Here is a 16289-nt window from a genome sequence, read left to right on the forward strand (position 1 = left end):
CTGAGTCCTCGACTAGTGTTAATGATGCAGGAGCTCGGCACCTCCCGCATCTCCGGCCTTGTAATTGCTGCCGTGACTTGGTTCTGTGCAGCGCGGTCCGCGGGATGCGACCTCAGTTTTTGCACAGAGCATGCACTCGATCAGCACTGTTAATGCCAACCCAGCAATGGGACTCACGCCGCTGCCCAGGGCCCTTTGCCGGTTCTTTCGGGGGTGCCCGCGTACTCTGAACGCTGGGAACCCGCCGCCCCCGTCGTCCGCGGGGACCCGCCGGGACCCGCCATCCGTTCCCAGCCTTCGGCACCGCCCCCCGAGCCCGGGACAGGACCAAGTCGCCCCTAGCAACAGCAGCCTGACCGGCTTCCTTGGCCGCGCCGATTGGCCGAACCCTGGGAGGGGCGGTGTCGTCACTTCCGGCACCCGGAGGCAGCAGAGGAAGCCGTCGGGCGGCCATCTTGGGTCCGTGAGGCTCCGAGGTGCCGGGAGCGGCGGCGGCGGCGGCCACCAGGCAGAGGCTGAGGCGGAAAGCGAGCCGGAGGGAGAAGAGCAACCGGACGCAGGCGCCGTCTCCGCAGCCCCTTCCATGGTGGGCGCCCGCAGCCCGCGGCGGCCTGTCTTGCGCTCCACCTCCCGCACATCCTCCTCCGCCTTCTCTTCAGGGGCCGCCGGCGGCGCTGTGTGGAGGCCCGGGCGCTGAAACCCGCGGAGCGACGGGCGGAGGAGGAGGAGGCGAGGGGGTCCGGGCCCGTGGGGCGCTCTGAGGCGCAGGGACGCCGGCGGGCCGACCCGCAGCCCGTCGCCGCCGGCCCGGCCCCGCCACCGCCGCCCGCGGGCTCCTCGGCGCCGCCGCCGGGGCCGGGGAGCATGAGCCCCGGGACCCGCCGGGGGACGGCCCGGGCCCGGCCCGGGATCTAGACGGCCGTGGGGGAGGGGAGCCCCTCCCGCGGCGCCGCTCCAGAACCGCCGGCCCCTCGAGGACGCCGTGGCCGGCCCCTGCGGCCGTGCTGTTTTGTTTCCCCCGCGCGTTGTGCACAAGTGAAGTGAAGGAAAATGTCCACGAGGACCCCGTTACCAACGGTGAATGAACGGGACACGGAGAACGTAAGTAACGCGGGCGCTCTCGTTGCTCCCCGGCCCGTAGCGTCCTGATAACGGTGGGCAGGGCGGCCGGGCGGCCCGCTTCCTGGGAGGGACGCGGGAGGTGCCTCCGCGTGGGCGCGCCGTCCGGCGGGGCCGGGGCTGCGGCCGCGCTCTGCGGGGTCTGCAGTGGCCGGTGGTCGCGCGCCGGTGCCCGCAGGGGTTAGCGCTCCCGGGGAGCCGGCGCCGCGGAAACTGGGCCGGCGGCCCTGGAAGGGGCTGGGAGGGTAAGGGCGCGTTCGCGGTGCCGCGGAAGGGAACCGGCTGGGCGAGGCGGACCGTCCTTTAGAGCAGCCTGGAACCGAGCGGCGGGGCCTTTGGGGCCGCTGGGGAGGGTGTGCGGGTGCCAGCGCTCCCCGGCCCGCGGGTCCTTCCAGCGCGCGCGCGCCCTGCGCTCACGGGGCGGCCCCGGCGGTGCGGCCCCCCGCCCCGGTGTGCCAGGCCGGCCCGGCGTTTCTGGGGAATGACAGCGGGGGGTCGCGGCGCCCCCGGAGAGGGCGGGCCCGCGCGGGGTTTCCTGACCTCCGCCGGGGCGGCGGGCTCTCGCCGGTGAGGTCCGGGAAGAGAGCCTGTGCGGGGCTCCCGGCGGACGCGCTGTGAGGCGGTGCCTGGCGGGGGACGGCCGTCGCTGAGGGGGCGCCCGGGCTCTGCCGCTTCCCGGGAGTTCCGGGCCGGCCCGAGGGGCTGGGCTGGGCTGGGCTGGGCTGGGGGCCCCGCGCGGCGCGGCGGCTGCCGAGCGCCTCGGGGGCGTCCGCTGTCGGCTTGCGCGGCGCTCTCGGCGCCTGCGCAGCGCGCGGCGGGCCGCGGTTCGGGCCTTCCGCCTGGTGGGGCGCCGGCCGGCCGGCAGGTGCCCGCAGGGAGCGGGGCGGGAGGTCGCGGGCCCGGCGCGCAGCCTCTCTGCCGGGATGCCCTTGGCAGGGCGGGCAGGCCAGCGAGCCGAGAACCGCGGCCGCCGGCTCTCGCCCGGAGAAGCGAAGCCTTCCGCTGGGCCGCGCCGGCGCCCCGCGCTCGCTGAATAGACGGAAGCCGGCGCCTGTCCGTCGCGGCAGGTGCGCGCTGGCGAGGGGTTCACCCCGCGCGTCTCCCCCGTGGTCTCCGGTGACTTCGTTGAGTTTTGCTGTAGCTTTTCGTGCGTCGTTAGGAATGACTGACTTCGTTCTTTAAAAGCACCGTGGGACGTGGGGAGAGCCTGCGTTCTCAGGGAGCGTGTTTGGGGCCGCGCTGCTGCCCGCGTCCGGGCCGGGGAGTGTCCGCGCGCGCGCGTCCGCCGTGCCCGCTTCCAGTTTTAGCTCGGGGGCCGGCGGGTTCGGGGAGTGGCCGAGCGTCCGTCGCCGCGCAGCGCCCTCGTGTCCGAGTCACCGTCTGGCGTGTACCGGCCCGGCGCTTCCCCGCCGCTGTTGGGCTGCCGCCGAATGGTAGACCGCCCGCCCGCGCGCTCACTCGCCGAGTGGCCCGGCGGGGACGGGGGACGCGCGGGCGCTCGCAGCCGCAGCTGGGCGCCCCAGGCGGGTTTGCTGAGTTGGAGCTCCCGCTCTTCCGCGCGGCTCCAGGGGCTTTGCCGGGTACGGAGCCGTGCGGCCGCCGCCGCTACGGTCATTTCCTTGGCCCGGACAGGCCCCTTGTGACCCTTTGCAGTCAACGCCCCCCCCCCGCCCCCCGTTTCCCCAGCCCCTGGCCGCCACTGGGCTGTTCTCTGTGGCTTTTTCACCTCGTCCGCAGTCTGCTGTCGCGGGAGTCGGCGTGCGTGACCTGGTGTCTGGCGTCTCTCGCTCAGCCTAATACTTGTGGGATGGGTTCGTGTGTGTCAGCCTTTCGTTGTTTTGGATGGACCAGTTTTTAAAGATCCATTCGCCAGTTGATGGACGTTTTGATTAGTATGGCTAGACCAGCTAAAGAGTTTCCATCTTGTTTACCCTTAAATTTTTAATTAAATGTGTTTGGGTAACAGTGGTTGATAACATTATATAAATTTCAGGAATGAAACCTAGTAGGACACCGTAGACTCTCCTGGGCGCTCACCTCTGGAGCGTAGACCCCCTCCGTCGCTGTCGCCGCCGCGTCGTTGATCCCCTTCACCGGCCGGTCCTCCCCTCACCCGCCTTCCCCTCTGGGGGCCCCCCCCCCGGTCTGTTGTGTATCTGAGTTTCTTTTGTTTGTTCGTTTGTTTTTGTTTTCTGCCCCCATGAGTGAAGTCATATGATTCTTGTCCTTTTCTGTCGCTTAGCATACGACTCTCAAGATCCTCCCATGTTGTTGCAAATTTGTTTACATTTTAAATAATTGTGTGTATTTTGAAAAAATGTTGCCTATTGGTCAGAAGTAATAAAAGGCAGATAATTTGCTACAAAATGTTATCTTTGTCTACTATGTTTTCATTTGTTTCCAAATGTGAATATCCACTTTTAGTTGATGTGTATGTAAAAGATTTTGTAACTCCAAGGATCAGGCGCGTAAGCGGAGGGACGTAACGAGGACGCTCAGACTCAGACGGGGGACCGGAGCCGCTCCCGAGCACTGGCTGTTCAGCAGCAGAGCCCCCACGAGGTTCCAGTTCTCCTGCTCAGTCCCGTTTGCTTTTTTGTGTATCCAGCGATTTCCCAAAACATTATGTAAAAGATTATTCAACTAGGGAGATGTAGTTGTACAAGTACAGGGTATGATTAAAATAAGACTTAAAAAATGTTTTGTTACGGAAAATTTCAGACGAATAAGAGAATTAGTAAGTTGTCAGCCAGGGACAGTTTTGCCCTCCAGTGGACGTTTGACAGTGTCTGAAGACATGTTTGGTTGTCGCAACCGAAGAGGGTCGCTACCGACCAGGAATGCTGCTGACGTTTTGCAGCGCACAGGGTAGGACCCCTTCCCCACAAAGGGCCCTGGCCCAGAATGTCCGCGGTGCCACGGCTGCAGAGCCTGGTTCGCAGTTAGGGGGCTCCCCCCCCATCCTGCCCCGCCGGGCCCCCAAGAGCCCAGTGGCCAGTCTTAATTTCATGTGTTCTCTCCCCAAGATGCAGATTGAATACATTTTATCATTTTATTTCTAAAACCTTTAGAAGAGAGAAAGTTTCTTTTAAAAAAATAATTATAATCCATTTATCGTAATTTCTTCATATCAGATATGTAGTCAGTGTTCACAGTTCCTCAGTTGTCTGCTTTGTAAACACTTTGTTGAAATTAGAATCCATCCTGGGTCCATCTACTACAGGTGGCTAATAACATGAATTAAGATGCTTATTAAAGTAAATAAAAAGTGTGCATTTTAATTTATGTTTTACAGTTGACTTCTATAGAGCAATGGAGAAATCCTGTTTGTATACCGGTAAAAGTAGAAATGTGTATTTGACGGAAGTTTCAAAGCGTATGACACTTTGTAAGGCTGGTTATTCGCCAGAGTTCCAGAGGTTGCAGGGCTTTGCCCATTAACTTACAGCTCCTGGTGTGTGTGCACCCTGTACTTATTTATTATTAGTTAATGCAAAGAGTCATCAGAATTTCTCATCTCTGAAATAAACAAACCGATGGTGGTGTTATCCAACCAGCTATTGGGTATATGAGGTTATTATTAACCTATTCAAATTTGAGTACCCGTTGTACGTATGACACTGTGCTGTAGAGGTACACCTAGGAACTGTATTGCTCTTGTTCTTTAGGACTTCCAGTTCCTGTAGATCAGAGCAACCCTGAGCTGAGCTCTCAAACTGGGGCAAACACCAGGATCACCTGGAGGGTCCCCATCCTACTGTCCGACCCTTGAGTTTTCATTTCTCACAAGTTCCAGGCGACAGAGATGCTGCACGTCTAGGGACCCCACTTTAAGGATTGCTGCCTTGTCCTGGTTGGGTTCTTAGTTGGTTAGAGCATCATCCCTATGTGCCACGGTTGAGGGTTCGATACCCTATCAGGACACATACAAGAATCAACCAGTGAATGCATGAATGGGTAGAAAAACAAAATAGATGTTTTTTTCTCTCCCTCCCTTTGCCTCTCTAAAATCAATAAATAAAAATTAAAAATCAGTAAAAAATATGAATCATTGTCTTAGTGTTCAGCGAAGGCTTGCCAGTTAAGCCACAGCCCTGTAGATGTTAGTGTGGCAATAAAAGAGAGATTTCCAATAGATTCAGTAAAATTTTCTGGTTCCATGAGTTTTTAAAATTGGCTCTTTGTAAGAAAGTGTGGTTGTGGGGAATAAAGATGTTTACTCTGACTATACTTACTATACATCAGGCAACAGTACAAAGTACTTTATATAATATTTCACTTAAACTATGTAATGTCTCATTTAATCTGCTTTTTAAGCACAAGTATCTATTGAATCAAGCTGTTTGGGCCTTTAGAAAAAGTTGTTCTCTGAAGAATTAATAATTTTTTTTGGTCACTGTTTGGGAAGAGATCTTACAGAATTCAGTTTGAGGGTTATTTTAATTTCTTTATGTAAATTAGGTAGAAGTGAAAATTTGTAGTGAGTAGAATACTATGTTGATTATTTATGAAGCGCATGATTATTGTAATTACTTACAGGAGACTTATACACAGTTTAATACAAAGTAGTACCTGTTATCTTTAATTTCAAAGAGAGTTCTGGATATAGGCAAATTTTATCCAGAATTTGTTCCCAAGCTGGAGTAAGGGTCAGGGAATGCAGCTGCTTCTGATTACCACTGAGCGGTCTAAAGGAGAAATTCACTTGTCTAATATCCATTTTAAACTTTCATATTAAACCTGAAGAGAAAACATCCCTTCCCTGGGAATCTCCCAGCTTGAATGTTGTCTTACGCAAGAATTTGAAGTATGTGCCTGGAGTTGGTCTGCAAGTAGTAGTAGGGGGTTTGTGCTGACCAGTATGTACCTGTTTAAATAGTGATTGGGAGGGCCCTGGAAGAAAGGGGCTTTTTGGGGGGAGGGGGTCCTAACTTTTTCTTCAAACTAGAGTGCGTTAGCACTGCACATGAGCCACCTGAGTTGCTCAGCCATGGGTGGCCTTACATAATCTTATGCAGATTAGATGAGGCATTATTTCTGTGGGTTACTTGGAATCTTGGCATTCATAGTTGAAACTTGAACAAAGCAGCTATTTTGTTTGTATTTCTTGATAATAGTCACTTTGAGGTGGAAGTTAAATATTGTGGGGTTTGTATTACAAACATTTTACATGAAAATCTGTATTGGTAAAATTTATATAAAATTTGAGTAAGCCGAACCCAAAGGTTTTTAATTCCAGAATTTCATATGACCCCATTCTTTACGCACGCAGTCAGTACCTTTATTACTTCATTGACTGCAGCAGAAGATTCTACAATGGAATGAGCATCCTGGGTAGGAGTGGACCTAGCGCTGTTTCCTAACTCGCTCAGCCTTCTGCCTTTAGACTTACTATTCACCTAGAAGAGTAGTTTGAACTGAGGCAAGCAGCTTTTGTTATTGAGGCATGTGCGGTGTTTTGGTGACTTTCTGTTTTCGTACTAACTCCACCTGTCTCCGAGGCCTGCTTCACTTGCTGGCCCTTGCGTCTCTTGGGCCGGCCTTGGTGTGTCTGCCCTAGGCATGCGCAAGCTTTACTCATGAAGTGGCCTAAAGGAGCTTGTGTTTTGTTCTCTTAGAAGAAGGTTGCCATCAAGCTTTTAGAGATATTCAGTGTAAAAGAACCATGGTAATGTATTCCAGCTTTTTTTCTCATTTCTGTTAACTTAGTTAAGTTCTTAACATGTATTTCCTGCTTATTGTATAGTTTTTCTGCTTACTGTTATGGTGTAACAAACCATTCCACAACTTAGTAGTGTAAAACAACAGTCATTTTATTATATTCACAGATTCTGGCAGGGATGGCTTATCTCTGTTCCTCTGTGTCTGGGACTTTGGGGGATTTTGAAAGACTAGAGGGGACGTGAACAGCTGGGCTGGAAGGTCCGCATCCTTGACTGTTCTTCACTCACATGTCTGGCGCCTTGGCAGCAGGTGTGCCTAGCAGGCTGGGCGCAGCTGGGACTCTGGCCAGAGTGGTTGCGTGGGCCTCCCCAGCACGGAGGCCGCAGGGCCTTCTTCTGAGGTGGCGCCGTGTTTCAGCAAACAAGGCGGAAATCCCGTGCTGGCACTGCTGCCATTTCCTCGCCATCTGAGCAGGCTCAGGCACCCAGGTTCAAGCAGAAGGGATGTGGGCCTTACCTCTTGATGGAAGGTGTGTCAAAGACTTTGGGATCATGTTTTCAAACCACTATAATAGTAACTCTTTGGGCTTATAATCTGACCTAGTATTTTATTTGTGACCTTGGACAAATTGTTTCCCTTCTTTGTACCACAATTACCTCGTTCGTAAAATGGGGTTGTAGTAATGACCTCATAGCGCTGTTATAAGGGTAAAGCCTTCCATACGCTGTCTTCTCTACCTCTTTGTCCTCGACTCCTACCTCTCCTCACTCACTACACTCATAAACCCAGGCGTCATCTTGCTGTTTTTGATCACACTAGGAACATCGCAACCTCAGGGCTTTGGCATTAGGTCTTTGGACACTGTCCTTCCAGATATCCACAGATATCACACCTCCTCCCTCCCCATCTAGGACATCATGTCGGTGAGGCTCGCTCTGCCCACCCATGGTCCTCCCAGTCTCCCTACTAACCCTGGTCTAGTTTTTCTTTTTTCTAGTGCATTTATTACCTTCAAATAGTCTGTGTAATTGACATGTTTCTTATGTTTGTTGTGTTTTATCAGTTTCCCCTGGTATACTGAAAACTCCAGGAGAGTACGAATATTTGTTTTGTTTACTGATTCTATTCCAAATACTTGGCACATGCTGGTCGTTTATTACAGGTGATCAATAAATAAACATTAGTTCAGTTAGTGATTAAATAAAGACAATATGGTTAATGCATTTAGAACAGTGCCTGCCACGTAATAGGTAAAATGTAAATGTTAGCTATCCTTAATGCCAATTGTTGATATTCTGTCTCATCTCCCCTGTGTCCTCAGCTTCCCCCTTCTGTAGTTCATTTCAATGAGACCACCTTCTTTCTCCTTTCTCAAAACCTCAGGCAGCTTTCTTTATTTTTTTAATTTTTTAATTTGAGAGAAAGAGAAACATTGCTTTGTGGTGCTACTTACTTATGCATTCATTGGTTGCTTCTTGTATGTGTCCTGGCTGGGGATTGAACCTGAAACCTTGGTGCATCAGGGCGCCATTCCATCTGACTGAGCTACCCGAGCTAGGCTCGCAGCTTCTTAAAGGGAGGCTTGATGGAAAGAGCCTGGGCTGGAAAGAGAGGAAGATGGGAACCTAAGACTGGTTGAGGGGGAGATTCTGAAAACACTTCTTAGGTTGAGTGGACATGATGTGAAGCACAAAAGAAGGAACAATAACAACATGAAAGGAGAAATTGGGCTTTGGAGTTCCAGACTTGCATTTAAAACTGGTCCTCAAATATAAGTAACTAAACCATGGGCAAGTTAAGTCTCCTGTCAGGGTCTCATCTTTAAAAATTTTTTTTTACAGTGAAATATAATTGATATGTATCATTATATTACTGTTGACCTTTGAACAGCATGGGTTTGTTGTTCAAGTGTGCAGGTTTACTTGTGGATTTTTTCAATAAATACTGTAAATACATTTTCCCTGTGTTATTTTATTTTTTAAAAAATTTTAAAAAAGGTTTTATGTATTTTTAGAGAGAGGAGAAGGGAGAGAGAAAGAGAGGGAGACAAGCATCTGTAAGTTGCCTCTTGTATGCCCCCAATTGGGGGCCTGGACCATGACCCAGGCTTGTTTCCTGACTGGGGATCGACTGGTGACCTTTTGGTACACGGTCTGGTGCTCAGTGCACTGAACCACACCAGTCAGGGCTCTCTGATTTTCTTAACATTTTCTTTTCTCTAAGAATGTAACATACAAAATGTATGTTAATCAACCTATTTATATTATCAGTAAGGCTTCCAGTCAACAGGAGGTATAAGTGGGGAAGTTTTTTGAGAGTCAGAAATTACACAGCCCGGGCTGGGTGGGCCATTTGTTCAGAGCATTGTCCCCCTGCAGCAGAGGGTTGTGGGTTTGATCCCCCGTCAGGGCACATACCTAGACGGAGGATTCAATCCTTGTTGGTGGCGTATATGGGAGGCAACTGATATGTGTTTTTCTCTCATCTCTCCCCGCCCCCAACCCCTTCCTCACTCTCTCCACCCTCGTCCCTCCCCCTCTCCCTTTTTCTTTCTAAAATCAATAAACATATCCTTGGGTGAGGATAAAAAAAATTACACGGATTTCTCAACTGCACAGGGAGAGAGGACCACGCACCCCTAATACCTGTGGTGTTCATAGGTTAATGTAGTTTCAGGTGCATAACATCATGATTCGATATTTGTGTATAATGTGAAATAATCACCACAATGAGTCTAGTTAATAGTAAGCATCCATCACTGCATAGTTACAATCTTTTTTCTTCTATGAGAATTTAAAGATTTTTCTCTTAATATCAATTTGAAATACACAGTGATGCAGTATTATTAACTGTAGTCCATTGCTGTCTGTTCATTATATCTTTTTTATTTATCAAAATGGAATAATATCATCCACTTAGGGTTGTTGTGATTAAAGTACCTATTCTACTTTACTTGGTGGGGGTTCTATAAATGTTGATTTCCTACTTATATATAGCTTTTGCAGTGTTATTTTATAAAACTGAATAAAGTTTTTGGTTTACTATTCAAAGATTTTTTAAATATATAATTTTTTACTGATTTTCATTTTTCATTTTTTTATTTTTTAAAAAGATTTTATTTATTTGTATTTAGAGAAGGAGAGGGAAGGAGAAAGAGAGGGAGAGAAACATCAATGTGTGGTTGCCTCTTACTCACCCCCTACTGGGGACCTGGCCTGAAACCCAGGCATGTACCCTGACTGGAAATTGAACTGGCGACCCTTTGGTTCGCAGGCCAACACTCCATCTACTGAGCCACACCAGCTAGGGCTTTATTGATTTTTAGAGACAGGAAGAGAGAGAAACATATTTGTTGTTGTACTTATTTACGCATTCATTGGTTGAATCTTGCATATGCTGTGACCAGAGATTGAACCCACAACCTTGGCATATCAGCATGATGCTCTAAACAACTGAGCTATCAGGCCAGGGCCTAGTATTCGACATTCTTGACCCATTTTTCTAGCTTTGTTATCTCTAACTGCTCACCTGTATGAACTTAAAAAGCTGTTTTTGTATTGGGGTTTTGTTTTTTTTAGATTTTATTTATTTATTTTTAGAGAGGAGAAGGGAGGGAGAAAGAGCAGGAGAGAAGCCTCAATGTGTGGTTGCCTTTCACACAACCCCAACTGTGGACCTGCCCCACAACCCAGGCATGTGCCCTGACTGGGAATTGAACTAGTGACCTTTTGGTTCACAGGCCGGCACTCAATCTACTGAGCCACACGAGCCAGGAATACAAAAGATTTTTTAACCAATATTTTGAATAGTAGTAAAATTTTGATGACCATATTTTCATTGCCTAAATAATAAAATCACTTGACACATGTTCCTCCTGGGGATAGGGACTTTGTTTTGTCACTTGATAAATATTTGAATGAGTGAATAGAAGAAGAAATTCAGACAATAGAAGAGAAATTTCTTAATTTAACCATCTGAACACTACAATGATTAGTATTTTGATATTTAGTCATTCTAATATTTATTAAATACTTGTTATATGCCAATTATTCTAAGGTCTAAGGAACAATAAACTACTGTCCAGTTTTTATGAAACTTAAATCTAGTTTGGAAACAGACATGAGCACTGGCTGATGTGGCTCAGTTGGATGTCATCCTGCAAAGCAAAAGGTCACCGGGTTGTATTCCTGGTCAGGGCACATACCTGGGTTTGCGAGCTTAGCCCTCAAGTTGGGGCATGGACGAGAGCCAGCCAATTGATGTTTCTTTTTCATATGGACCTTTCTCTCCCTTTCTCCTTCCTTTCCCCTATAAACAAACAAACAAATGAATAAACAAATCTTTTAAAAAATAGTCACCACTTTTTTTTGAGCCATATTCCAGTTGATCTACAAAATTGCATACAATAGCATGTCTTGTGTACAACAGAAGGTAACCAGTTTTTTGTAAAGCTTAGTGTTATAACTTAGTTGTTGCTTTAGTCTTTTCTTTTTTATTTTTTTAATGATTGATTTGAGAGAGAGAGAGATCGGTTTGTTGATCTACTTTCTTATACATTCATTAGTTTCTTGTATGTGCCCTGACTGGGGAGCAAACCCACAACCTTGGGAGATTGGGGCAGTGCTCTGACCAGCTGAGCTGCCCGGCCAGATCTTGCTTTAGTCTTTTCTTTGATTAGGAAGAGCTCATTTAGAAACAGACCATTTTCCCTAAATTCTCATTTGGAAATTAGAATCCTTTTTGTGACAGAAATAATGTTTCAAGTTGCTTATATTTGTAATTAGTTTGTAAAATCCTGTTCTATTACCTAAAACATGCATGCATAATACATAGACATCATTGTTTGTAATGTAGTATGATAACTGAGTAAAACAGAATAAAATTTATCGGAACCTGACATGTCAGGGAAAAATATTTAGTCAGATGAATGTGAGGAAGTAGATGGAGATTAATGTGGAAATTCTAAAAAGGACTTTGGGATGACATCAGATGTTGATAGCACAGATTCTTAAGCTTTTACTTTAAAACACTTGTTTTTATATATATATATATATATATTAGCATATTAGAAAGTAGTTGCTGATGTTTATCAGATGGAATCATGGTTGTTTTGACCTATTGGTAAAGAGAGAACATTAAAAAGAAGGGGCATTTTCCTGGACAGAAAGTCAGGAAAGAAGGAAGCAGGTTGGAGGCACCTGTGTGAGCAGCGGGAGAAGGAGAGGCCTTGCTTGACCAGGAGCTGGCACCTGTGGGGGGGGAGCATGGCAGGTCTCCGCTGAGCACGAGCTGGGAAGGCGGGAGCAGTGGAGCTTGTCCCTGCAGAATTGCCCCAGCATTTGTAACTCTAGTACTTGCATGTTTAACACAGTTAGAGGTGTATTCGATTTCATTTTCTTTTCTTTTTTAAAGATTTTATTTATTTTTAGATATAGCAGAAGGGAGGGAGAAAGAGAAGGAGGGAGACATCAATGTATTGGTGCCTCTCATGTGCCCCCCATGGGGGACTTGGCCCTCAACCCAGGCATGTTCCCTGACTGGGAATTGAACCGGCAACCGTCTGCTTTGCAGGCCAGCGCTCAAACTGCTGAGCCACACCAGCCAGGGCTGTGTATTCTTTCTTTTACCTGTATGGACCTATTGAGTACTTCATTCATCTATTCAACAAATATTATCGTCTGGTCAAGAAGTAGACAGGGCTTGTTTCTTCTCAAAACCACATCAGAATTGCAACTAAAATATAGAACAACCGTTGCTCAAAACTGTCAGAAATCAAGTTGAATGGAAGTCCTGACAACTATGGAATTAAAGAAACCACATTCACCCAGAGTAGGAAAGACATATTGTGGAAGAGGGTGGTCCCTCACTCATGTGTGGTGGATAAAAATTCGGGAGGGACATCTCAGGAGCAAGCAGTCCCAGCCCCACACCAGGCCCCCCAGCCCAGGGTTCCGGAGCCAGGAAGGTAAGTCCCCACAATCTCAGGCTGCAAAAACCAGCGGGGATTGAGTCAGTGGAAGGTACTGCTGGAGCCCCAAGCAGTTCCTCTTAAAGAACGCGCACACGGCCTCACCTACGCAGACTCACTCCCTCTGAGCTCCGGTGCTGGGGTGGCAGCTGGAGGGACACCGGAGTCATGCAGGGGGAGGCTGAGGTGTCTGGCATCAGGGTGAGCGGAGGCCATTGTCCCTTTTCTGAACCCTCCCTTCACAGAGCCAACAAGCTGGTGCCACATCTGAGACCCCATCAACCTGGCTAACACTGTGTGACCTGCCTTGGAGATCCCCAGACACTCTGCCCCACCCAACTCACGGGCCCATCCACGCTGCCTTTCCATAGGAGCGGCTGGTCTTGGCTCTTGCTTCCCAGCTTCCTAAATCCTCTCACACGAGCAGCAGCTGGCCTCAGGGAGCCCCAGGCCTGGCACTAGCAGCAGCCAGCCGAGGTTCACAGCTTGGCGCCCCTGGGAACCTCCGAGCCCAGCACAAGCAGCGGCCATCTCGGATTGCTTTATAGCTCAGGCAGGGTGGCTCCAGGCAAAACACAGGTGGGGGCCGACCTTGGCCTGCACCACCCAGGGAACCCCAGGGCCAGCGCACCCAGCGGACAGCTGCAGCCCACGCCGGAGCACCGCCACCCTGCCCCTGCACGGCTGGTCCTCCCCGGAGGGCGGACGTTGGTGGTCAGTGGTCACAGCCAGTCCTTGCAGCTGACTGGCCTGGGTGAATTTCTCCCATTGATCTGCCAACAGCCACCAAGGCTGAACCCTTAAGAGGAGGGTGTACTCAGCCCACACGAAGGGTGCACCTCGAGTATTTAGCTTGGGTGATAGGGGAGGCTGTGCGCTGGACCCTTCAGGGCCCCTACTGCATTAGGCCACAGTACCAGGACACGGAGTCACAGCAGCTCTACCTAGTAATAGAAACAAACACAGGGAGGCTGCCAGAATGAGGAGACAAAGAAACACGGCCCAAATGAGAGAACAGATCCAAACCCCAGAAAAAGAGCTAAACAGAATGGAGGTAGGCAATCTATCAGATGCAGAGTTCAAAACACTGGTTATAAGGATGCTCAAGGAACTGAGGACCTCAACAGCATAAAAAAGATCCAGTCAGAAACCAGGGATTCACTCATTTAAATAAAGAACAATTTACAGGGAGACAACGTAGAGTGGATGAAGTTGAGAATCAAGTCAATGATATAGAACATAAGGAAGCAAAAAACCACCCATCAGAGCAACAAGAAGAAAAAAGAATTCCAAAAAGTGAGGATAGTATAAGCAGCCTCCAGGACAACTTCAAGAGGTCCAACATTCTCATCATAAGGGTGCCAAAAGGAGAAGAGAAAGAGCAAGAAATTGGAAATGTATTTGAAAAAAACAGTGAAAGAAAACTTCCTTCATATGGTGAAGGAAATAGACATGCAAGTCCAGGAAGCAGAGAGAGTCCCAAACAAAATGGATGCAAAGAGGCCTACTCTAAGACAGATCATAATTAAAATGCCAAAGGTTAAAGATAAAAAGAGAGTCTACAAGCAGCAAGAGAGAAAAAGTTACCTTCAGGGGATTTCCCATAAAACTGTCAGCTGATTTCTCAAAAGAAACTTTGCAGGCTAGAAGGGATTGGCAAGAAATGTTCAAAGTCTTGAAAAGCAGGGACCTGCAGCCAAGATTGCTCTACCCAGCAAAGCTCTCATTTAGAATCAAAGGGCAGATAAAGAGCTTCCCAAACAAGAAAAAGCTAAAGGAGTTCATCATAACCGAACCATTACTTTATGAAATGTTAAAGGGACTTATTTAAGAAAAAGATCAAAACTATGAACAATAAAATGGCAAAAAAATACATGCCTATCAGCAATTGAATCTAAAAAAACAAACTAAGCAAACAAGAACAGAGAGCAAATCATGGATACGGAGAGCATTTTGATGGTTGCTAGATGAGAGGGGGCATTTGGGGGAAGGGGTGAAGAGGTGAGGGGGTTAAGAAGTACAAATACGTAGTTACGGAATAGCCAGGGGGATGTAAAGTGCAGCACAGGAAATGGAGTGGCCAAAGAACTTAAATGTAAGATCCATGGACATGAACAATAGTGTAGGGATTGTCTGAGGGAGTAGGGCATGCTGGGTGAAGAGGGGGAGAGGAGGAAAAATGAGGACACCCAAAATAGCATAATCAATAAAATATTTTTTAAAAACCCAAATATTTTCAAGGGCCACACAGTCTGGCTCTTTATTTAAATACATTGTTTTGAGTTATTGTTAGCATCATAGTATAGAAAGAAATGGGGAATCCAGACTCTGGATTTTTCTCACTAGTGATGTGGCTCTGCATCAGTCACAGAAGTCCCCTTCCTGGTGAAAGTGATGTTAGCATGGTTGTGTTTCACAAAGGTGTCGCATAGGGTCCTGTGTGCTGAAGCATTTAATAGCACACGGAAAAGCTGGTTTCTAATGACTGCAGGTAGGCCTGTAACTCCTGTTTCATGTTACAGCCACATACAAAAAGCGCTCTTTTCACGCCCCTGGCTGAACTGTGACACCTGGTATTGGGTATTTTTCTTCTCAGCATCCTTGTTTTCCTCATAAATTTATATCATGTAGGCAAATTTCTTCAAAGTGCTAGATGCTTTAGGATTAAAATTAAAGCAGTCATGTTTTGTTTTTTCAGCTAGAGGCCCTTAAAACTCGGTAGGTACTGTGTGTTCTCATGTCCTTATCTTTGTTGTATGTTGTATTGTAGCACACATCACATGGAGATGGGCGGCAAGAAGTGACCTCTCGCACCGGGCGCTCTGGAGCTCGGTGTAGAAACTCTATAGCTTCCTGTGCAGATGAACAGCCTCACATCGGAAACTACAGACTGTTGAAAACAATCGGCAAAGGGAATTTTGCAAAAGTGAAATTGGCAAGACACATCCTTACAGGCAGAGAGGTAAATGAGAATTATTCTTAATTTTTGTTACTACATTTGTTCTGTTTAGTTCCATGAAAGAGGAAGAGAATGTATAGATTTGGGCTCATTTCTAAGCTAATTAAACTTTTTTTAAAGAAGAAGAAACATTACCTGGGAATTCTTTTGCTTTCTCATTTTTTTAAGTGTTGTAAACATTATGTTGATTGTTTGAGTTATATTTTGCCTTTAAAAATGGGTAAGGCAGTGTTTTGCCCTTTTTTATTAGTATCTGCCACTATAGTAAAAATTGTTTTCAACTTCATGTCTAAGTTCATGGTACTTGCAAATCACTAGTACTGTTTTTTTAAATAGATTTGTACTCATGCAGTTCCTTAATCTTCCCAAATACTCTTTTCATAGCTTGTGTTTGATGGGTTATTGTGGACAATGGCATCTGCTTTCTTGCCTTGTGTGACACTGGCTTTCTCCTTAGCCACTTCGTGTATTTATCAAAAATACTTCTTTCAAAACTACTAAATTAACTCCTTCCTCATTTTCTACCTGGACAGCACACAACCTGGTTTTGTTTCTTGCATATTTAGATCTTTGTTCCTG

General features: G+C 47.9%; 1 protein-coding gene across 5 annotated transcripts in view; it reads left to right on the plus strand.

The window, feature by feature from the left end:
• Window positions 1-424: 424 nt before the first annotated feature.
• The window catches only part of MARK3 (microtubule affinity regulating kinase 3), an 84895-nt gene continuing 69030 nt past the window's right edge, over window positions 425-16289 (plus strand). For 4 of the 5 annotated variants that reach the window (XM_054567747.1, XM_054567748.1, XM_054567750.1 and 1 more), the window contains exons 1-2: window positions 425-1101; window positions 15522-15713. In XM_054567747.1, the coding sequence (XP_054423722.1) occupies window positions 1051-1101; window positions 15522-15713 (243 nt within the window). In that variant the 5' untranslated portion in view covers window positions 425-1050. The remainder of the gene's footprint in view (window positions 1102-15521; window positions 15714-16289) is intronic. The other variant, XM_054567751.1, reaches the window with a different exon arrangement.

This window comes from Pteronotus mesoamericanus, unplaced genomic scaffold (assembly GCF_021234165.1).
Source record: "Pteronotus mesoamericanus isolate MK-2021 breed Mesoamerican mustached bat unplaced genomic scaffold, CSHL_Meso_final contig_192, whole genome shotgun sequence".
NCBI lineage: Eukaryota > Metazoa > Chordata > Mammalia > Chiroptera > Mormoopidae > Pteronotus > Pteronotus mesoamericanus.